Here is a 25,116-nt window from a genome sequence, read left to right as displayed (position 1 = left end):
CATTCACCTCCTCCATACTCTCTCCCTCCAATCTGATATCCAATCTTTCATCACCTAATCTTTTTGTTATCCTCATAACCTTACTCTTTCCTGTATTCACTTTTAATTTTCTTCTTTTGCACACCCTACCAAATTCATCCACCAATCTCTGCAACTTCTCTTCATAATCTCTCAAGAGCACAGTGTCATCTGCAAAGAGCAACTGTGACAACTCCCACTTTATGTGTGATTCTTTATCTTTTAACTCCACGCCTCTTGCCAAGACTCTCGCATTTACTTCTCTTACAACCCCATCTATAAATATTTTAAACAACCATGGTGACATCACACATCCTTGTCTAAGGCCTACTTTTACTGGGAAATAATTTCCCTCTTTCCTACATACTCTAACTTGAGCCTCACTATCCTCGTTAAAACTCTTCACTGCTTTCAGTAACCTACCTCCTACACCATACACCTGCAACATCTGCCACATTGCCCCCCCTATCCACCCTGTCATACGCCTTTCCCAAATCCATAAATGCCACAAAAACCTCTTTAGCCTTATCTAAATACTGTTCACTTATATGTTTCACTGTAAACACCTGGTCCACACACCCCCTACCTTTCCTAAAGCCTCCTTGTTCATCTGCTATCCTATTCTCCATCTTACTCTTAATTCTTTCAATAATAACTCTACCATACACTTTACCAGGTATACTCAACAGACTTGTACAGATCTTTCAAGTACAGGTATACATAAGTATAATTATCAGAGTATATATAAAATATGAAATAACTTTTAAAAACACTTAAAATTTTGTTGTTTCCAGACATAATGGAGAGACTTAGTGCTTACGGATCTCACAGAGAATGTAAACAAACCAGGTGGGGCGCAGTGACCGTATTAGAAAGTCAGGTGGGGGGAGCCGTATAGCGAGTTTTGGTCATAATTTGAAATGACCGTATTAGCGTAATGCCGTAAAGCGAAACGCCGTAAAGCGGGGCCCTACTGTATTAAGTTTAATGCAATAAAATAATTACAATAACAACAATAACAATAGATTAATAACAATAGAATAATTGACACTTACCTTTAATGAAGATCTGGTGATGATTGATGGGATGGGAGGAGGGGAGCGTGTGGATGGTGTTAGTGTTTAGAAGGGGAATCCCCTTCCATTAGGACTTGAACTGGCAGCCTCACCATGCCTTACCACACTGTGTATGCCACAACGATTCTTAAATCTTTCAAACGAACCTTTGCTGGCCTTAAATTCACTCACATCACCCTAATTGCAGGCAATTTCTTTACCAAATCATCATGCACTCTGACACACGCACTCCACTTTCGTACTTTGCAATTATCTTTCTTCATTTCAATAGTCATTAGCACCTTTTTTCCTCGAAGGGTTGGCACTAGAAGCTTTCTTAAGGCCCATGGTTACTTATTTTGCAGAAACAAGCACCAAAAACAGTGATAATATGGATAATATGGAATGCACCGAATGTATCCTTAGATGCGCGCACACTGGCTGGTTTTTAACCCTTTCAGGGTCCAAGGCCAAAATCTGAAGTGGTGCCCCAGTGTCCAAGAATTTTCAAAAAAAAATTTTTTTTTATTTTTTCTTATGAAATGGTAGAGAATCTTTTTGTGAAGGTAATAAAACAAAAAGTACGAATTTTGATGGAAAATTGACGAAATTATGCTCTCGTGAATTTTGATGTGCCAGCGATATTTACGAATCGGCGATTTTGCCGACTTTGACTCCCATTTTAGGCCAATTACATTATTCCAGTCGACCAAATTCTTAGCTATTTCACTAGTATTACTTCTATTCTATCGATTGAGCACAAGAAATCGCCAAGTCAACCATTTCAACTACAAAATAAAGTGACCGGAAATTGGTAATTTGGCCAATTTAACACAAAGTTCAAAATATTCCAATTTCAAAACAGGGTCCAGAATAAACAATGTAGGTATTCCTGGCACTAAACTAACATTTCCGCTGTTCATTAGTTATGTTTTGAGGCTTTACAAATAAATTCCATTTTGAATTTTTATTCACATAATGAATTTTTATTCACACCAAAAAATAGAAGATTTACTGTTATGCAATATTGTAATAATTGTATAAATATCATCACCACATTTGTGAATGTATATTAGACTCACCAGCTGGCGTGTATAAGACGTGTGAGGTCGTTTGTTTACTCTTGAACATCGGCAAAAATTTAACATTTTCGCCACTTTGAGCTCAGTTTCAAGCCATTTCCAGTGCGAACACCAATCAAAATCATCTCTATTTCTGTGATATGTCTTCCATTCTATGAAATGAGACCAAGAAATCACAAATACAACTATAAAAAACATACGAAAAAACACTGCAAAGTCGCTGTTTTAATCGAAAATCACGGTCTCAGTTTTTTTTCTCTCATTATACACAGTGTGCTGCAGGATTTGTTTTATGTGGTGCACACATACCACATAGATGTATTCTCTCATATCTAGGCCCAAATTTACCACTCACAGTTTATCAGAGTGAGCTGAGCTCATGACGTAGATCTACGGTTTGGACCCTGAACATAAAGCCGTAGATCTACGGGACGGACTCTGAAAGGGTTAAACACTGGTAGACATGCGGCAGTTCAGGCCACACGTGGACACGTCTCGTACAAATCGTATCGAATGTCGAGGCAAAATTTTTACGTTATAATGCATCGAATGTCGGATTTATCGAATGTCGATGCCATCGAATGTCGGGGGTCCACTGTACAAGATACAGTTAAAGTGCAGCAGCACTTGCAAGAGGAAAAATAAGAGAAAAATGAAAGAAGTATGAAGGAAGTTTGGGGTTAGCTGGAGTGTTCATCTGTGTTTACATTTTTAGCATCTCTTGTGGTAGCTTAAGAAATGATTGAACTCAATGAACAAGGTACGTCAATACTACTAATAATAATAAACCCCAATAATTTAAAAAAAAATATGTTTTTTCTTATGAAATGGTAGAGAATCTTTCTCTTAAGGTAATAAAACAAAAACTACGAAATTTGATGGTAAATTGACAAAATTACGCTATCATAAATTCTGATGCGTCAGCAATATTTACGCATAGGCGATTTTGCCCACTGACTCCTATTTCAGGCCAATTACATTATTCAAGTTGACCAAATTCTTAGTGATTTAACTAGTATCACTTCTATTTTATCGACAGAGCACAATAAACTGCCCAATCAACCATTTCAACTACCCAATAATGTTATCAGAAATTGGCAATTTGGCCAATTTCACATTTTTTTTTTTTTCAACAAGTCGGTCGTCTCCCACCGAGGCAGGGTGGCCCCAAAAAAGAAAGAAAATCCCCAAAAAGAAAATACTTTCATCATTCAACACTTTCACCACACTCACACATTATCACTGCTTTTGCAGAGGTGCCCAGAATACAACAGTTTAGAAGCATATACGTATAAAGATACACAACATATCCCTCCAAACTGCCAATATCCCAAACCACTCCTTTAAAGTGCAGGCATTGTACTTCCCATTTCCAGGACTCAAGTCCGACTATATGAAAATAACCGGTTTCCCTGAATCCCTTCACTAAATATTACCCTGCTCACACTCCAACAGATCGTCAGGTCCCAAGTATCATTCGTCTCCATTCACTCCTATCTAACATGCTCATGCACGCTTGCTGGAAGTCCAAGCCCCTCGCCCACAAAACCTCCTTTACCCCCTCTTTCCAACCCTTTCGAGGACGACCCCTACCCCTCTTTCCTTCCCCTATAGATTTATATGCTTTCCATGTCATTCTACTTTGATCCATTCTCTCTAAATGACCAAACCACCTCAACAACCCCTCTTCTGCCCTCTGACTAATGCTTTTATTAACTCCACACCTTCTCCTAATTTCCACACTCCGAATTTTCTGCATAATATTTACACCACACATTGCCCTTAGACAGGACATCTCCACTGCCTCCAACCGTCTCCTCGCTGCTGCATTTACCACCCAAGCTTCACATCCATATAAGAGTGTTGGTACTACTATACTTTCATACATTCCCTTCTTTGCCTCCATAGATAACGTTTTTTGACTCCACATATACCTCAACGCACCACTCACCTTTTTTCCCTCATCAATTCTATGATTAACCTCATCCTTCATAAATCCATCCGCCGACACGTCAACTCCCAAGTATCTGAAAACACTCACTTCTTCCATACTCCTCCTCCCCAATTTGATATCCAATTTTTCTTTATCTAAATCATTTGATACCCTCATCACCTTACTCTTCTCTATGTTCACTTTCAACTTTCTACCTTTACACACATTCTCAAACTCATCCACTAACCTTTGCAATTTTTCTTTAGAATCTCCCATAAGCACAGTATCATCAGCAAAAAGTAACTGTGTCACTTCCCATTTTGTATTTAATTCCCGTAATTTAATCCCACCCCTCTCCCGAACACTCCAGCATTTACTACTTTTACAACCCCATCTATAAATACATTAAACAACCAAGGTGACATTACACATCCCTGTCTAAGACCTACTTTTACCGAGAAATAGTCTCCCTCTCTTCTACACACCCTAACCTGAGCCTCACTATCCTCATAAAAACTCTTTACAGCATTTAATAACTTACCACCTATTCCATATACTTGCAACATCTGCCACATTGCTTCCCTATCCACTCTATCATATGCCTTTTCTAAATCCATAAATGCAATAAAAACTTCCCTACCTTGAAATTTTGAAAAGTTTCCAGACGTAATGGAGAGCTGCAGAGCTCATGGAGAATGTAAACAATCCAGGTGGGGCGCAGTGACCGTATTAGAAAGTCAGGTGGGGAGAGCCGTATAGCGAGATTTGCTCATAGTTTGAAATGTTAGTACAGCTGAACGCTGTAAAACGAGGTCCTACTCTACTTTAAAACTGCTATATAAAATAAAAGTAATTATTCTTTTAACAAATAAAGAATACAAGAAAGGCTTAAATAAAATGAGATGGGGTAAGGTTAGGGAAGGTATAGTAGATATGACAAGACATTACATAACATGGGGCACTGGAGATAAAACTTAAAAGATGAAAATGATAAAGAGAGGCAAGTATTGCTGTGTGATTTTGGTGAAGTATATGTATCCTATGCTTCAATTAATTTAGCTTAAAAAATATTAAACTTACTTCACATCCTGGACCCGGTGGTGGGCCTTCCCAATGAGGTGGTGGGCCCCCATATTTCCTCTGTCCCGTTGTAACATCTAGTGTATACCCTGAGCGGTCCAGAATAGCTTTCAAATTCTCTTCATTTGGTCCTTTACCAGGATTGACAGCCATGCTGTCTGCTGTAATAGAAGTGTACAGTTAACTAAAAATTATACTACAGCAACACTGTCTCTTCTGAATTTTATGATTATCTGAAAATCTGATTATCTGAAGATCCTACTAATTACAGTAGGGCCCCACTTATATGGCGGGTTAGGTTCCGGGCTGTCGCCAGAAACCACACATCGTCAGAAGACAGAACGCCATTTTTTCCATTTATAAATGCATATAAATGCCAGACAACAAGTTTACACTAAATTATATAAAGTTAGTAATAGAACTAGGCATTAATAACACACAGTAAAATACATTCACAGTACATTCATTACTTATCTTTAACTATCTGTAATCTTAATGTAGGGAGAAGTACTTATTTGTAGGAAGTCAGGTGTAGGTAGCCCTGGCTCCCCGTCTCATATTTAATATCTTTCTTCTTCTTTCAACGTACCAGCCGTATCCCACCAAGGTGGGGTGGCCCAAAAGGAAAAACGAAAGTTTCTCCTTTCAAATTTAGTAATATATACAGGAGAAGGGGTTACTAGCCCCTTGCTCCCGGCATTTCAGTCGCCTCTTACGACACACATGGCTTATGGAGGAAGAATTCTGTTCCACTTCCCCATGGAGATAAGAGGAAATAAACAAGAACAAGAACTCGAAAGAAAATAGCAGAAAACCTAGAGGGGTGTGTATATATATGCTTGTACATGTATGTGTAGTGTGACCTAAGTGTAATATACGATATTTAAAACATCCCAGAGAGTTAAAATACACATACAGTACACTCACTATTTACCTTAAAATATTTGTAGTCTTAATATATGAAGAGAGGCAAGTAGTATTTATTTGTAGTAAGTCAGCGTAGGTAGCCGGTAGGTGTAGCCTGCGCTACACCTACCGGCTACCTACACTGTGGCCCAGAGCCATATTATTAACATCGACATACCTTGTTCACTGAATTTAATCATTTCTAACAACTACCTTTAGGTTCCATCATAAACAAAGGGAGAAGTAATGAATAATTCATGCCGAAAATTGTAAACAAAAGCGGAGTGGGGGAGTGACCTGGCCAAACGCAGATTCACACACGTTTTCTCTGGTGACTGAGCAAAGAAAACGTAATGTTGTCCCTCCACCCGGCTACCACACAGGTCCACAAGTATTATTATCAGAGACATATAAAATATGCAATAAATGCCAGACAACAAGTTCACAACAACTTATATTAAGTCAGCAACAGAAACAGGCATTAAAAACACAAAAAATGGTAAGATACACACAGAGTACACTTATTACTTACCTTAAAATATTAATATTAATGTGTGAGAGGTGAGTGGCAGGGTGTTTATTGAATAAAATCAGAATGGCACACCATCATCCTCTAACTTGGCACTTAAAGCAAGAGGCTTACGACTCCTCTTTTTATCACAGCTAAACTTAGACGCCACTGTCAATGAGAGCCAACAAGTTAACAAAAGAGTAAATGAGAGAGAGAACGACATAAAGAGTTCAGACAATGTAAGAATACAAACTGAACAGGTAGTGGGCGATCACTTGGTCAGGCGAAATAAATGCGTATTAACATGTGTCTACTTTTAGTTCATTCACGTATGTTTGTAAGAGTTTGTAAAACATTTACAGTGGACCCTCGACCAACGATGGCATCGATTAACGATAAATCCGACCAGCAATACATTTTAACGCAAAAATTTTGCCTCGACTAGCGCTAAAAAACTCGACCAACACTATTTGTTCCATCTGAGACGCGTCCACTTCTGGCCAGTGTTTACAAGCCAGCTAGCCACCGCGGTAACATCCAAGCATACAATGGGAACATTCATGTTATCACAGACTTTTTAGTGATTGCACCTGCAAAATAAGTCACCATGGGCCCCAAGAAAGCTTCTAGTGCCAACCCTACAGCAAAAAGGTTGAGAATTACTATGGATATGAAGAAAGAGATCATTGCTAAGTATGAAAGTGGAGTGCGTGTCTCCGAGCTGGCCAGGTTGTACACAAAACCCCAATCAACCATAGCTACTATTGTGGCCAAGAAAACGGCAATCAAGGAAGCTGTTCTTGCCAAAGGTGCAACTATGTTTTCGAAACTGAGATCGCAAGTGATAGAAGATGTTGAGAGACTGTTATTGGTGTGGATAAACGAAAAACAGATAGCATCTCTCAAGCGATCATATGTGAAAAGGCTAGGAAGTTGCATGAGGATTTAATTAGAAAAATGCCAGCAACTAGTGGTGATGTGAGTGAATTTAAGGCCAGCAAAGGTTGGTTTGAGAGATTTAAGAATCGTAGTGGCATACATAGTGTGATAAGGCATGGCGAGGCTGCCAGTTTGGACCAAAAAGCAGCTGAATTTTTTTTTTTTATCATCATCACACTGGCCGATTCCCACCAATGCAGGGTGGCCCGAAAAAGAAAAACTTTCACCATCATTCACTCCATCACTGTCTTGCCAGAAGGGTGCTTTACACTACAGTTTTTAAACTGCAACATTAACACCCCTCCTTCAGAGTGCAGGCACTGTACTTCCCATCTCCATGACTCAAGTCCGGCCTGCCGGTTTCCCTGAACCCCTTCATAAATGTTACTTTGCTCACACTCCAACAGCACGTCAAGTATTAAAAACCATTTGTCTCCATTCACTCCTATCAAACACGCTCACGCATGCCTGCTGGAAGTCCAAGCCTCTCACACACAAAACCTCCTTTACCCCCTCCCTCCAACCTTTCCTAGGCCGACCCCTACCCCGCCTTCCTTCCACTACAGACTGATACACTCTTGAAGTCACTCTGTTTCGCTCCTTTCTCTCTACATGTCCGAACCACCTCAACAACCCTTCTTCAGCCCTCTGGACAAGTTTTGGTAATCCCGCACCTCCTCCTAACTTCCAAACTACGAATTCTCTGCATTATATATTCACACCACACATTGCCCTCAGACATGACATCTCCACTGCCTCCAGCCTTCTCCTCGCTGCAACATTCATCACCCATGCTTCACACCCATATAAGAGTGCTGGTAAAACTATACTCTCATACATTCCCCTCTTTGCCTCCAAGGACAAAGTTCTTTGTCTCCACAGACTCCTAAGTGCACCACTCACCCTTTTCCCCTCATCAATTCTATGATTCACCTCATCTTTCATAGACCCATCCGCTGACACGTCCACTCCCAAATATCTGAATACAGTGGACCCCCAGTTAACGATATTTTTTCACTCCAGAAGTATGTTCAGGTGCCAGTACTGACCGAATTTGTTCCCATAAGAAATATTGTGAAGTAGATTAGTCCATTTCAGACCCCCAAACATACACGTACAAATGCACTTACATAAATACACTTACATAATTGGTCGCATTCGGAGGTAATCGTTATGGGGGGGTCCACTGTACATTCACCTCCTCCATACTCTCTGATATCCAATCTTTCATCACCTAATCTTTTTGTTATCCTCATAACCTTACTCTTTCCTGTATTCACTTTTAATTTTCTTCTTTTGCACACCCTACCAAAGTCATCCACCAATCTCTGCAACTTCTCTTCAGAATCTCCCAAGAGCACAGTGTCATCAGCAAAGAGCAACTGTGACAACTCCCACTTTATGTGTGATTCTTTATCTTTTAACTCCACGCCTCTTGCCAAGACCCTCGCATTTACTTCTCTTACAACCCCATCTATAAATATATTAAACAACCACGGTGACATCACACATCCTTGTCTAAGGCCTACTTTTACTGGGAAATAATTTCCCTCTTTCCTACATACTCTAACTTGAGCCTCACTATCCTCGTAAAAACTCTTCACTGCTTTCAGTAACCTACCTCCTACACCATACACCTGCAACATCTGCCACATTGCCCCCCTATCCACCCTGTCATACGCCTTTTCCAAATCTATAAATGCCACAAAGACCTCTTTAGCCTTATCTAAATACTGTTCACTTATTTGTTTTTTTTTTCATTATTATAATAATTACCTCACAATACAAATACTTTTACATTGTGTACAAGTTGTACAAGTTAGTACAGAATAAACAAACAGCAACACACCATTTTTAGAGTGAATGAAGATATATTATTATTATTATTATCATCATCATCAAAATAAAAAGCACTAACCCACAAGGGTCCTGAATTGCTATACATAGAGTGAAGGCATAGGAAAAGAATATTTTTCTACAGTTATCCTCCAGTTTGACTAGAGAAAACATAATTCCTCCGACACTAGCTACACAGCTGCTTTGTAAACAAATCTCATATTTACATCAATTTTTATTTGGTGAGTGTATGTATCATGTTTATATGCTATGTAAGGGGTTTCATATATAATTTTGAGAAAAATATCATAGATGGATTAATGAAAATGTCTATATTAATGCAAAATAAGACATTTAATGTGCAGAAGAGTGATTATTATTACGTAGTATTGGCGCCATGAGTAGAGAGACTTAGCAATTTTAATGTGTACCTGCACACCAGCACAGTGTGTAAGTATATTTAGGTACAGGTACACATAAGTACAGTGGACCCCAGACATTCCATGGCATCGACATTCGATAAATCTGACATTCGATGCATTTTAACGCAAAAATTTCGCCTCAACATTCGATGGAAAGCCTGACATTCGATACAATTCGTACGAGATATGTCCACGTTTGGCCTGAACTGCCCCGTGTGTGCCAGTGTGCGCGCATCTAAGGACACATTCGGTGCATTCCATATTATCACTGTTTTTGGTGCTTGTTTCTGCAAAATAAGTAACCATGGACCCCAAGAAAGCTTCTAGTGCCAACCCTTCGAGAAAAAAGGTGCTAATGACTATTGAAATGAAGAAAGAGATAATTGCAAAGTACGAAAGTGGAGTGCGTGTATCGGAGTGCATAAGTGCATGATGATTTGGTAAAGAAACTGCCTGCAACTAGTGGTGATGTGAGTGAATTTAAGGCCAGCAAAGGTTGGTCTGAAAGATATAAGAATCGTATTGGCATACAGTGTGGTAAGGCATGGTGAGGCTGCCAGTTCAAGTCCTAATGGAAGGGGATTCCCCTTCTAAACACTAACATCCACACTCTCCCTCCTCCCATCCCATCAATCATCACCAGATCTTCATTAAAGGTAAGTGTCAATTATTCTATTATTGTAATTATTCTATTGCATTAAACTTAATATTTCATGTGGTAAAATTTTTTTTTCATACTTTTGTGTGTCTTGCAAGGATTAATTTGATTTCCATTATTTCTTATGGGGAAAATTAATTCGACTTTCGATATTTTCGACATTCGATGAGCTCTCAGAAACGGATTAATATTGAATGTCGGGGGTCCACTGTATAATTATCAGAGTACATCTAAAATGCGCAGTAACTTAAAAATACTTGAAATTTTGGAAAGTTTCCTGACATAATAAATGTGGTCACGGAGAATGTAAACAAACCAGGTGGGGCGAGCCGTATTTGAAAGACTGCTTGCCGTATAACAAATTTCGGTCATAATTTGACATCACCGTATTAGCGGAACGCCGTAAAGCGGGGCCCTACTGTACACTTGCCTTTTTATCAGGGAAGGGGAGATTATGATTTGTCATAAATACCATTTTGTTACCTAGTTCAATAAGTAACAGTGCTAATAGAAAACAAAAAGTTGAAGACCAAAACTCTAAACTGAAGTGGAATGTCCATACAATCAAATTTCAGAAAAAAAAAATATATCGGAAAAAAGAAAACTAGATAGAAAATTACTCATTTCCCCAAAATGCTGACTTACAAACTTTCAGCCACACCACTCATCATTGCCATACCTTAACCCTTCCACTGCCCAGACCCCTAAAATTATTATGGCCTCTTAGTGTCCACTAATTAACCCTTTCAGGGTCAAGAGGCCGTCTCCTAAACTTGTTCTCAGGGTCGAAAATTTTTCGGAAAAAAAAAAATCTTTTCTTATGAAGTCATAAGAGAATCTTTTCCCGATCATAATGACACCAAAAGTATTAAATTTGATGGAAAACTTACTGAATTATGCTCTCACGAAGTTAGCGGTCTCGCAGATGTTTACACATCGATGATTTCGCCCACTTTGAGCCCTATTTTCGGCCAATTCCTGTGTACTAGTCGACAAAAATCATATTTATTTTGCTAGAACTCCATTTTTTCTATCGAATGAGTAAAAGAAACCACCCATTTACCAATTTCAATTATCCAATAAAGTGGTTAGAAATTGGCAAATTTGCCAATTTCACACAAATCTGAAAAGATGTCAATTTCCAAATAGGGTCCAGAATAAACAAGACAGACATTCCTGGAACTAAAATAGCAAGTTCTCTGTTCATTAGCTACATCTCCAGGCCCCCTCTTATATTTCTTTTGCTTTCCACTTTGAATTTTTATTCTTGCAAAAAATACTAGATTTACTGTTATGCAGACTACTGCATTAGTGTAGAAATGGTATAAATAATATCAGCGCACTTGTGAAAGAACATTAGAACATAAGAATGTAGGAACACTGCAGAAGGCCTACTGGCCCATACGAGGCAGGTCCTTATCAAAACGACATCTACCTAAAGCTACCCAAGAAATAACTCCCGTACCCCATGACACCAATCAAACCCAGCCCCTCCCACTCATATATTTGTCCAGTCTCTTCTTAAAGCTACCCAAGGTCCTAGCCTCTATCACCCCACTGGGAAGACTGTTCCACGCATCTACAACTCTGTTAGAAAACCAGTACTTACCTATGTCCTTTCTAAATCTAAATTTATCCAACTTAAATCCATTATTCCTTAAATCCATTATTCCAGTTAACATGTATTGGACGCTTGGCATGATTTGTTTACTTTTGAACTTAGGTAAAAATCGATCATTTCTGCTACTTTGAGCTCAATTTCAAGGTACTTGTCATTGTGAAACCAATCAAAATCATCTTAATTTCTGCAATATGCCTTCCATTCTATAAAATGAGACCAGGAAAACTAGAATACAACCATAAATACCATACGAAAATACAGTGCAAAGTCGTTTTAATCCAAAAACATGGTCAAACTTTTTTTTTTCTCATTACACACTGTGTGCTGCAGTATATACTGTGCACACTGACCACATAAACCCATTCTTTCATATGTAGGCCTACCAGCTTTCTCTCGCTAGATTTGAAGGCACTAGAATTTAGGCGTTCTAATGCGTCAATAACCCCGGTGCGTAAGCCGTACTAGTACGTCGAAAACCCTGAAAGGGTTAAAATAAAAAATTCTTCTGAAAAAGTATAGAATCTTCTTATGAAGGCTGACACCAAAAGTATGAAATTAGATGGAAAATTAACAGAATTACACAGGCACAAAATAATCAGCCTTGGTACAATTTACACACTGTGCCCAGTGGCCTGGTGGCTAAAGCTCTCGCTTCACATGGTAAGGACCTGCGTTCGATTCCCAGAGAGGACAGAAACATTGGACGTGTTTCTTTACACTGGCTGTCCATGTTTACCCACCAGTAAAATGGGAACCTGGGAATTAGTCGACTGGTGTGGGCCGCATCCTGGGACAAAACTGACCTAATCTGCCCAAAATGCTCTGCATAACAAGCAGCTTTCTATATAGCAGTACAGTGGACCCTCCCCTTTCATCTTTAATTCGTTCCAGAGTGTCTGACCAAATGTGAAATCTACTAAAACTGAAACCATTTTCCACACAAGAAATAAAGTAAATCCAATTAATCTGTTCCAGCCACCCAAAAGTAGCAACAACAAAATTTTGTTATACATTAAATATAGATTTACATACAGAAAAGAATGAGCGATCAATTATAAAACAAAAGTAACATGACACTTACCTTTATTGAAGACTCTTGTTGGTGTATGGTAGACAGGGAGGAGGGGAGAGGGAGAAGTCACTATTGTTTGGAAGGGGAATCCCCTTCCATAAGGACTTTAGGTAACAAGTCCTTATCTGGGGTTACTTCCCTTCTTTGTTTTTTAATGGCACTAGGACCAGTTTGAGTGTCACTGGACCCCTGTCGCACAAAAAATTATCCAAGAGAGCTATTTCTGGCGTCTCTTTAAAATTTGCCTAAAATGGGACATGGCATTGTCATTGTACATGTTGCCGACACGGCTTACAACAACTTCGACAAGGTGATGTGGCCCCGCAAATGTTTGAACCCTATTCCACATTGCACAAATCTCCTTAATCTCTGAAGAAGGCACCTTCTTCTCTCTCTTCCTCCTCCGACGAAGGACGAGGAAGAAAGAGTGTGGTTAGCTCTTCACTGTCGTCCTCCACCAACTCTTCCACATCCTGGCCAATCACATCCAACCCCATGGAATTTCCCAATGCCACAATACATTCTACAACAGGTGAAGGGTCGACAGGATCAGCTCCAAACTTTTTAAAATCCCTCTCTTGGACACATACTGGCCACAATTTTCTCCACGCAGAGTTCATCATCCTGGAAGTCGCATCCTGCCATATGCAACTGAGGATAGTGAAGTGATTTATCCAGAACTCTCTTAGGGTCAATCGAGTGTCCAAGGTCATATCAAAGCACCTTTGAAACTGCTTTGGTGTACATTTTTTTGAAGTTTGAAATGATCTGCTAGTCAATGGGCAGGATGAGACGAGTGGTATTAGGGTGCAAGAACTTCACTGTGATGAAATTAAACTCCTCCACCATTTGGTCATCCAGGTCTGGAGGATGAGCAGGAGCATTGTACATTACCAGGAAGCACTTAGGTGGCAATTTATTTTCCAGGAGGTATTTCTTCACACTCAGGGAAAACACTTGAACAAATCAATGAAAATTTCCCTCGTGACCCATGCTGTACTGTTAGCCTTCCGCATTACACACAATTTACTCTTGGCAACACTGTTTCTTGAACACTCCGGGAATTTCAGAGTGATACACCAGTAAAGGCTACACTTTTAACCCGTAAATGGTCCAAGCAGATCTACGTTCACATGTGTTGTGCTACAAAAGTAGATCTACGTGTTTTTTTACATATTTTCAAATATAACAAAAAAAAAAAGTAGATCAAAGTTTTTTTTACACATTTTCAAATGTAAAAAAAAAAAAAAAAGATCTACTTTTTTTTACATACTTTCAAATGTTGAAAAAACGTATGTATACGTTTGGACCGTTTACGGGTTAAATCCCCACTAGCATTACCACAGAGCAAGAGAGTTGACCTATCTTTCATAGGCTTGTGTCCTGGCAGTGCCTGTTCCTCCTGCATTATGTAGGACCTCTTTGGCATTTTCTTCCAAAAGAGGCCTGTTTCATCACAACTGAACACTTGTTGGGGGATGAATCTTCAACCTCTATGTGCTCCTTGAATTCATTCACAAATTTTTCAGCTGCATGTTTGTCTGAACTTGCTGCCTCACCATGCCTTACAACATTGTGCATGCCACTACGCTTCTTGAATTTTTTGAACCAGCCTTTGCTGCCCTTAAATTCACTATCAGCACTCACACGAGGCATTTTCTATACGAGATCGGCATGCAACTGCCTAGACTTTTCGCAAATTATCGACAGCACAATACTATCTCCCGCTAATTGTTTCTCGTCGATCTACAACAACAATTTCTCGACATCTTCCAGTGTTTGTGATCTCTGTTTTGTTATCACTTTTACCCCTTTCGCAACATCGACTTCCTTGATTTTGTTTTTCTTACCTACAATGCAACTGATGGTTGATGCAGGCTCGCCATACATCCTCGCAATGTTGATCACACATAAGCCACGCTAATATTTTTCAATGATTTTTTCTTTCTTTAATTCTATCATGTTTCTCACCTCCTTTACCAAAGGACTGACACTAGCAGCTTTGTTTAGGCCCATGGTGGCTTACTTAGAAGTCACACAGAATAAACAAGTGCAAGAAACAATGAATTACAGTATTACAAAATAATTCTTATGAGCTCGCAGGGTAATGTTCACTCAACCATAAACAAAGCAACACTGCCTCCTCAGCATGCGTGGACTCGCATAGTTGTGGTTGCAGGGGTTGAGTCATAGCTCCTGGCCCTGCCTCTTCACTGGCCACTCTCCCTGCACAATGAGCTTTATTATACCTCTGCTTAAAGCTATGAATGGATCCTGCCTCCACTACATCGCTTCCCAAACTATTCCACTTCCTGACTATTCTGTGACTGAAGAAATACGTCCTAACATCCCTTAGATTCGTCTGTGTCTTCAACTTTCAATTGTGTCCTCTTGTTGCTGTGTCCCATCTCTGGAACATTATGTCTCTGTCCACCTTGTCAATTTCTCTCAGTATTTTATATGTCAATACCATGTCCCCCCTATCTCTCCTGTCCTCCAGTGTCGTCAGGTCGATTTCCCTTAACCTGTCCTCGTAGGACATACCCCTTAGCTCTGGAACTAGTCTTGTTGCAAACCTTTGCACTTTCTCTAGTATCTTAACGTGTTTGCCTAGATGTGGGTTCCAAACTGGTGCCACAAACCTCCAATATGGGCCTAAAGTACACAGTGTACAGGGTGCAGAATGATTCCTTATTCGGATGGCGGAATGCTGTTCTTAGGTTTGCTAGGCGCCCATATGCTGCAGCAGTTATTTGGTTGATGTGTGGGAGGTTGTGTGTGCTGCACACTCAAACATGTACCGTACCACCGACAACAATGCAGGAAACCAACGGAAACCATGCCAATAATTTTGCGGAAAAATTCGGTGGTAACTGAAATGAGTGAAAACAGAGCCTAACGTAAAGGGAGGGTCCACTGTATGTCATTGATGTCAGCTAGGGCTGTATACCATGTACATGTACTTGCAGTAAATAGAGATATTAGTATTATTATTATCATTATTATTATTTTTTCTAACAAGTCATTCATCTCCCACCGAGGCAAGGTGACCCAAAAAGAAAGAGAATCCCCAAAAAGAAAACACTTTCATCATCATTCAACACTTTAACCTCATTCATACACAATCACTATCCTTGCAGAGGTACTCGGACACGACAGTTTAAAAGTCAACCTCCGAACAGCCAATATCCCAAACCCCTCCTTTAAAGTGCAGGCACTGAGCTTTCCATATCCAGGACTCAAGTCCAGCTAACTGGTTTCCCTGAATACCTTCACAAAATATTACCAAGCTCACACTGTAACAGCTCCCCAGGTTACAAAAAACCATTCGTCTCCATTCACTCCTATCTAACACACTCACACATGCTTGCTGGAAGTCCAAGCCCCTCATCCACAAAACCTCCTTTACACCCTCCCTCCAACCTTTTCGAGGACGACCCCTACCCCGCCTTCCTTCCCCTACACATTTATATGCTCTCCAAGTTACCCTACTTTAATCCATTCTCTCTCTAAATGACGAGACCACCTCAACAACCCCTCTTCAGCCCTCTGACTAATACTTACAGTAACTCCACACCTCTTCCTAATTTCCACACTCCAAATTCTCTGCATAATATCTACATCACACACTGCCCTTGGACAGGATATCTCCACTGCCTCCATCCGCCTTCTCAATGCAGCATTTGCAACCCAAGCTTCAAACTCATATAAGAGTGTTGGTACCACTATACTTTTGTACATTCCCTTCTTTGCCTCCATGGATAATGCTTTTTGTCTCCACAGATACCTCAATGTGCCACTCACATTTCTTCCTTCGTCAATTCAATGGTTAACCTCATCCTTCATAAACCCATCCACTGACAAGTCAAGTCCCAAATTATCTGGAAACATTCACTTCTTCCATACTCCCTCTCTCCAATGTGATATCGAATTTTTCTTTATCTAAATCGTTTGATACCCTCATCATCTTACTCTTACCTATGTTCACTTCCAACTTTCTACCTTTACACACACACTCCCAAATCTATCCATTAACCTTTGCAACTTTTCTGTACAATCTCCAATAAGCACAGCATTATCAGCAAAAAGTAACTATGTCAACTCCCATTTTGTATTTGATTCCCCATAATTTAATCCCACCCCTCTCACCAACACCCTAGTATTTACTTATTTTACAACCCCATCCATAAATATATTAAACAACCATGGTGACATTCACATATCCCTGTCTAAGACCTACTTTTACTGAAAAGTAATCTCTCTCTCCTACACACACTAACCTGAGCCACACTATCCTCATGAAAACTCTTTACAGCAATTATTAACTTACTACCTATTCCATAAACTTGTCACATCTGCCATATTGCTCCCCTGTCCACTATCATATGCCTTTTCTAAATCCATAAATGCAATGAAAACTTCCCCACCTTTATCTAAATACTGTTCACATATATGCTTCAATGTAAACACTTGATCCACACATCCCCTACCCACTCTAAAGCCTCCTTGCTTATCTGCAATTCTACTCTCTGTCTTACCTCTAATTCTTTCAATAATAACCCTATGGTACAGTTTACCTTGTATACTCAATAAACATTCCCCTATAATTTTTACTATATCTTTTGTCCCCCTTCCCTTTAAATAAAGGAACTATACACGCTCTCTGCCAATTCCTAGGTACCTTCCCCTCTTTCATATATTTATTAAACAAAAATACCAGTTCCAGCTGCTCTACCCCCTTTTATTCTACATAATGCCTCACACACCTCCCCTACACTTCTCACATCCTGCTCTTCTTTACTCCTAAATGATGTTATACCTCCCTGACCAGTACATGAAATTACCGCCTCCCTTTCTTCATCAACATTTAAAAGTTCCTCAAAATATTTCCGCCATCTACTGAATACCTCCAGCTCCCCATCAACGCATAATGACATGGAGAGCGGATAAATCTGTAGGGGAAGGAAGGAGGGGTAGAGGTCGTCCTCAAAAAGGTTGGAGGGAGGGGGTAAAGGAGGTTTTGTGGGTGAGGGGCTTGGACTTCCAGCAGGCATGCATGAGCGTGTTCAATAGGAGTGAATGGAGACGAATGGTATTTGGGACCTGACGATCTGTTGGAGTGTGAGCAGGTTAATATTTAGTGAAGGGATTCAGGGAAACCGGTTATTTTTATATAGCCGGACTTGAGTCCTGGAAATGGTAAGTACAATGCCTGCACTCTAAAGGAGGGGTTCGGGATATTAGCAGTTTGGAGGGATATATTGTGTATCTTTATACGTATATGCTTCTAAACTGTTGTGTTCTGAGCACCTCTGCAAAAACAGTGATTATGTGTGAGTGAGGTGAAAGTGTTGAATGATGATGAAAGCATTTTCTTTTTGGGGATTTTCTTTCTTTTTGGATCACCCTGCCATGGTGGGAGATGGCCGATTTGTTGGAAAAAAAAATAAAGAATATCTTGTACACTGAGTTTAACCCCATGAGGATCCTTGCCATAGTTCTACGGCTTTGCAGCCAAGAACAGTGCCATAGTAATATGTCATAAGCTCAGCTCACTCAGATAAGCTGTGAGCAGTAAATTTGGTCCTAGATACGAGAGAATGGGTCTGTGTGGTAAGTGTGCACCATATAAAAAAAAAAATCCTGCAGCACATAGTGCATAATCAGAAAAGAAAAAGTGCAACCAAGTGTTTGGATTAAAACAGTGATTTTTGTGGAGTATTTTTATTGTTGTATTCATGGTTTCTTAGTCTCATTTCATAGAATGGAAGACATATCACAGAAATAGAGATGATTTTGATTGGTTTTAGAAATGAAAATTTCTTGAAATTGAGCTCAAAGTAGCAGAAATGTTCAATTTTTGCTGATGTTCAAGAGTAAACAATTCATATCATGCATCCAATACATGTCAGCTGGTGGGTCTAATGCACATTCATGAATGCACTGATATTATTTATACAATTATTGCAATGTTGCCTAACAGTAAACCTTCTATTTTTTCATGTGAATAAAAAATTCTTTGTGAATAAAAAATCAAAATGGAAGTCATCTGTAAAGCCTGGAAATGTAAGTAATAAACAGAGGAAATGTTATTTTAGTGCCAGGGATGCCTGCATTGTTTATTCTTGACCCTATTTTGAAATTAGAATATTTTGAATTTTGTGTGAAATTGGCAAAATTACCGTTTCTGATCACTTTATTGGGTAGTTGAAATAGTTGACTGGGAGGTTTCTTGTGCCCAATCAATAAAAACGATAAATACTGTTGACACAGCAAAATTCATGAAAGTGTAATTTCGTCAATTTTCTATCAAACTTCGTACTTTTTGTTTTATTACCTTCAGAAAAAGATTCTCTGCCATTTCATCAGAAAAAGTAGGATTTTTTTTTTTTTTTAAATCTTGGACACTGTGGACAAGTTTCAAATTAGGAGTCTGGACAATGAAAAGGTTAAGCAAACTTAGTTGTAAGCATTTCTTCCACCAATATCTCTCTCCCTCTCTCTCTCTGTAGGGTAATCCACACTCTCAAACCCCTTCAAAACATTACTGTAACCACTTATGTTTTACTGATTGCTGAATGCAAAAACTCAATCTAATTTAAATTCACCACCCATTGTGGTCGACTAGTTATGCTAGTGCCTATGGTTATGGAGGCCAGGGTATTAGTTCTCACGTGAACATAATATGTTCTAAAACCTGAAGCTGTGATAAACATAAAAGTATTTTTAGAAATGAAAAATAGTGAACTGTGACTTCTCACACAACTGTACTTACTGTTATACTGTTTCCTCTGCCTATACGTCTTCATTACCCCACAGAGGTAAGCTGATTTATTAGATACATGTTCTAAGTTGGATTCCAAGAACTGCTTGAGTACAGTAACTGCACCTTCAACAGGAAATTCTTTTAATGCATCTAATGCCCGCTCATCCAAATCCTGTAATAAAAATTCATTATTACTTTAAAAGAAATTAGCAATAAATCTATATGGTTTTATAAGGTATCCCTGGATATTGAAAACCAAACAAGCCCAAAAAAGCATTAAAACCATATATGCATGTAGGAATGCATAACAATTTCATACACCAAAACCAAAGCAGTGATGTGACAACTCATTAAGTTTCTGTTATATAAGCCAAACAAGTCAAGACCCTCGATCCTGAACTCCCACTCAAAGAGTCGAAAAATTTTCAACAAAAAAAACAAAATAAATAAATAAAAAATCTTATGAAATGATAGAGAATCTTTTCCCAATGGTAATGACACCCAAAGTATGAAATCTGATGTTAAACTTGCGGAATTATGCTCTCATGAAGTTAGCAGTCTCGATGATATTTACGCATTGGCGATTTTATCAACTTTGAGCCCTATTTTCGACCAATTCTATTGTTCCAGTCGACTAAAATCGTAGCTATTTCTCTAAAACTCCATTTGTTCTATTAAATGTGTGCAAGAAATCACCCATTTACCCATTTCAACGACCCAATAAAGTGGTCAGAAATTGGCAATTTGGCCAATTTCACACAAATTTCAAAAGATGCCAATTTCAAAATAGCATCCAGAATAAACAAGACAGATATTCCTGGCACTAAAATAGCATTTTCTCTTTTCATCAGCCAAGTCTCCAGGCCCCTCTTATATTATTCTTGCTTTCCATTTTGAATTTTTATTATCACAAAAAATAGAAGATTTACTGTTATGCAGACTCCTGCATTATTGTAAAAATGGTATAAATAATATCAGTGCACTTGTGAAAGAATATTAAACTCACCAGCTGACGTGTATTGGACGTTTGGGGTGATTTGTTTACTCTTGAAGATCGGCAAAAAGAGAACATTTCTGCTACCGAGCTCAATTTCAAGGTACTTTTCATAGTGAAACCAATCAAAATCATCTCTATTTCTGTAATTTATCTTCCATTCTGTCAAATGAGATCAGGAAAACAAGAATACAGTCATAAATACCATACAAAAATACACTGCAAAGTTGCTGTTTTAAACCAAAAACACAGTAGAAGTTTTTTTTATCATTATGCACTGGGTGCTGCAGGATTTTTTTTTATACTGTACACATTGACCAAGCAGACCCATTCTTTTATATGGCAGGTCATGTTTGTTTTGTTGTGTGCCAAGCAAACAGTCGACTACCGAGCGATTTAGTTACTGAACAAAGTGTTCAAATACCAAATTGCTTGAGTACGAAGGCTCCACTGTATCAAGAATTTTCAATATTTTTTGAAGCCACACCAAATGCAGGCAACACATGTATACTGCACATAGAGAATTATCAGTACCAATATTATTATTTTCATAACGTGCTAGACCCTACAGGTTTAGCACTTTATGAAAATTATTTATGAAAATAATATTGGTTCTCTGTAGGCTTCAATGAACCACTAGGAATACACTATTTTATTTTCTACAATTTCCCGTTTGCCCTCAGACAACCTATATGTGCTGTAAACAATCTATCTGTTACACCTGACCTGGCAAGGTGATCCTCTTTGTCCATCCTGGCATGAGTGGAAATATTTGGCATGTTTCTTTACACCTATTACATACCCATTTGCCTAGCAACAGGTAGGATTCTCTATGTTAGGCAACTACAGTGGTCCCTCAATAATCGTCCGGCCTGAAAGTCGTCCATTTCGGAAATAGTCCTGTTTTTTCGTCAAAATATTGGCTCGCAAATGGTCCGGTAACTCGCTAATAGTCCTAATAGTCCTTCGTCCCGGACACGTACTCACGCTCTGAGCCGCCTCGGCCTTTCCTTCCCAGCCAGTGTGCCACTGTTTACTAGTGAGTGACGGTCCCCTCACATGCTCCTATGAAATATTTCATAATATTCCATTGATTTTAGTGCTTGCAAGTGCTAAATAAGCTACCATGGCTCCAAATAAAGCTTCTAGTGCCAGCCCTTTGGTAAAGAATGTGAGAAACACATAATTTATGAAAAAGTTTGTAGAAAAATACAAAGATGGTGGTGGTAGAGTGGAAGCAGTTGTTGATGAACATAAGAAAGGAGGATCACTGCAGCAGGCCTGTTGGCCCATGCTCGGCAGGTCCTTTACAATTCATCCCACTAACGAAACATTTTCCCAACCCAGTCCTCAATGCTACCCAAGAAATAAGCTCTGATAACTCTATCCACTCATTTGCAAGTCCCAAATGAGTGGATAGAGTTCTCAGAGCTTCCACTCTACCACCACCATCTTTGTATTTTTCTACAAACTTTTTCATAAATAATGTGTTTCTCACATTCTTTACCAAAGGGCTGGCACTAGAAGCTTTCTTTGGTGGTAGTGATGGTGGTAGAAGGTAGTAGTGATGGTGGTAACAGTTGTAACAGTGGTAGAAGGTCGTAGTGATGGTGGTGGTGGGTTCCTTCTTTAGTGATTCAGTGATTCTACCAACTCCTCCAATGTTGTTAGAGTTATATAGGGCTACAAAAACCACCGCCGACTCAGCTGCTGCTTCACCACCATTATGAACGGCTTACACTCAGTGGCCCTTATATATCCAACAACAACACAACACAACACCTCTCGTGACATACGTAATGACTTATTTTATTCATTCTAGAGTATATTCCATGTTTCTATGTTATTAATATTGTTTATTATGTCATATTAGTTGAATTGTGATAGATAAATAAGCCATAGAGTTGATATTAGTGTCATATTCTCCAACAATAAACTTGCCATCCCTCCCTCACACAAACAAATAGCCAATAAGAACAGAACAATGGAAGAACACTGCAGGTCTACTGGCCCATACAAGGCAGGTCCTTATCAAAATGACCTCCACCCAAAGCTACCCAAGAATTTACTCCCTTACCCAATGACACAAATCAAACTCAGCTCATCCAACTCGTATATTTGTCCAATCTCTTCTTGAAGCTACCCAAGGTCCTAGCCTCGATCACCCTACTGGTAAGTGTGATGTTAAATAAGAACTTAAGAAAGTAGGAACACTGGAACAGGCCTGCTGGCCCATACTAGGCCGTTCCTTCACAAATCCAACCCACTAACAGAACAAATGCCACCCAAGCAATAAACTCATGTGCAAGTCCGACTCAAATCCAACCCCTTTCACTTGTGTATTTATCCAGCCTAAATTTGAAACTACCCAAGCCATAGCTTTTAGAACATTGGAAAGGAGGAACACTGCAATAAGCCTGTTGGCCCATACTAGGCCGGTCCTTCACAAATCCAACCCACTAACAGAACAAATGCTACCCAAGCAATAAGCTCAGGTGCAAGTCCGACTCAAATCCAACCCCTCTCACTCGTGTATTTATCCAACCTAAATTTGAAACTACCCAATGTTTTAGCTTCGATCACCCTACTAGGCAGACCATTCCACTCATCAACTACCCCTATTACCAATGTTCATTTATACATTTTATTAGTGCCCTAGAGTCCTTATGGAGGGGGATTCCCCCTCTTCCCTCTCTCCTCCTCCCTGTCTTCCATTCATTAACAACAGCCTCCAATAAAGGTAACTGTCATGTTGAATGTTCATTCTTTTGTGCATGTAAATCTATCTTTTAGGTAAAAAGAAAAATTTTTTTTTGATACTTCTGGGTGTCTGGAACGAATTAATTGGATTTACATTATTTCTTATGGGGAAAATTGATTCGAAAATCGTCCATTTCGATAATAGTCCCACTTCCAGGAACGGATTATGGACGATTATTGAGGGACCACTGTATATGGGTCATATCCCTGTAGTTGTTACTATACCTTAGACAAGGCTACGCTTTAAAATGAACTTAGGCTAACAGCCTAAATTCAAGTGCAAAACAAAGTTTAAAAAAAAAAAAAAAAAAATGTGTACAGACTGTGATGAAGCACTAGAAATCCCATCAATTATGTCTTAAGAAAAATGAAGGTAGCTGAAACAAGAAGGCTGACATCACTTTAAGAACTTAATACAGTTACAGGCTATATTTAGAAGACCCAAAACATCTTGGCTTCCTAAACATGTATAATCGTGTATAAATTGTGGCATAACCAAAAAAATAAAACTGTCTCCGTTCGGCAAAATTTTGATGAAAAAAAAACCCTGCAAATTGAAAGTTTTTTTTTTCTGGGTGGAATCAAACAAAATGGAATAAAATCAGGTGAAAGCTTATGATTTTATGGTATGTTGAAGACAGTAAAAAAATTTCAGTTGTTGGCAGCAACAGTGTAAATGCACCAGACATATTTACATTTTGTAAATATGTATGGTCTTCTAACTCATGATATTACAATTGTTTTATGATTTAGTACTCAATGAAGCATTGAAATGAGTTGCACCGTATGAGTTTCTTGGGTTATCCTGGGTTGTTGGTATTTTTTTTTATTAACACATCGGCAGTTTCCCACCAAGGCAGGGTGCCCCCCCCCCCCAAAAAAAACTATCATCATTCAAATAAGTGCACCGAATCGTGTGCAGTGTAAGTGCACCAGAAGTGCACTTACACTGCAGTTATAAAACTGCAACATTCATTAACACCCCTCCTTCAGAGTGCAGACACTGTACTTACCATCTCCAGGACTCGAAGTCCAGCCTGCCGGTTTCCCTGAATCCCTTCATAACTGTTACTTTGCTCACACTCCAACAGCACGTCAAGTATTAAAAACCACTTGTCTCCATTCACTCCTATCAAATACACTTGAATGTCTTTGTTTATTCTGGACCCTATTGGGAAATTGGCATGTTTTGAAATTTATGTGAAATTGGCAAAATTGCTAAATTCTGACCACTTTATTGGATAGTTGAAATCGGTAAATGGGTGGTTTCTTGTACTCATTCGATAGAAAAAACGGAGTTCTAGCGAAATAGTTATGATTTTTGTCGATTAGTACACTGGAATTGGACGAAAGTAGGGCTCAAAGTGGGCAAAATCGCCAATGCGTAAACACTGTCTAGACTGCTAACTTCGCGAGAGCATAATTCCGTAAGATTTCCATCAAATTTGATACTTTTGGTGTCA

The 25,116-nt window shown here is 39.1% G+C and overlaps 1 protein-coding gene across 21 annotated transcripts in view; it reads right to left on the bottom strand.

Moving 5' to 3' along the window:
* LOC128695680 (synaptotagmin binding cytoplasmic RNA interacting protein) overlaps window positions 1–25,116 on the bottom strand; it is a 1,077,764-nt gene that overhangs the window by 821,594 nt on the left and 231,054 nt on the right. For 20 of the 21 annotated variants that reach the window (XM_070093417.1, XM_070093416.1, XM_070093430.1 and 17 more), the window contains 2 exons: window positions 19,909–20,071; window positions 5,169–5,329 (listed from right to left, as the gene is read on the bottom strand). In XM_070093417.1, the coding sequence (XP_069949518.1) occupies window positions 5,169–5,329; window positions 19,909–20,071 (324 nt within the window). The remainder of the gene's footprint in view (window positions 1–5,168; window positions 5,330–19,908; window positions 20,072–25,116) is intronic. The other variant, XM_070093424.1, reaches the window with a different exon arrangement.

Source organism: Cherax quadricarinatus, chromosome 42 (assembly GCF_038502225.1).
Source record: "Cherax quadricarinatus isolate ZL_2023a chromosome 42, ASM3850222v1, whole genome shotgun sequence".
Taxonomy (NCBI): domain Eukaryota; kingdom Metazoa; phylum Arthropoda; class Malacostraca; order Decapoda; family Parastacidae; genus Cherax; species Cherax quadricarinatus.
The sequence above is the reverse complement of the archived record's forward strand: the minus strand, read 5'-3'. Positions and strand labels throughout refer to the sequence as shown.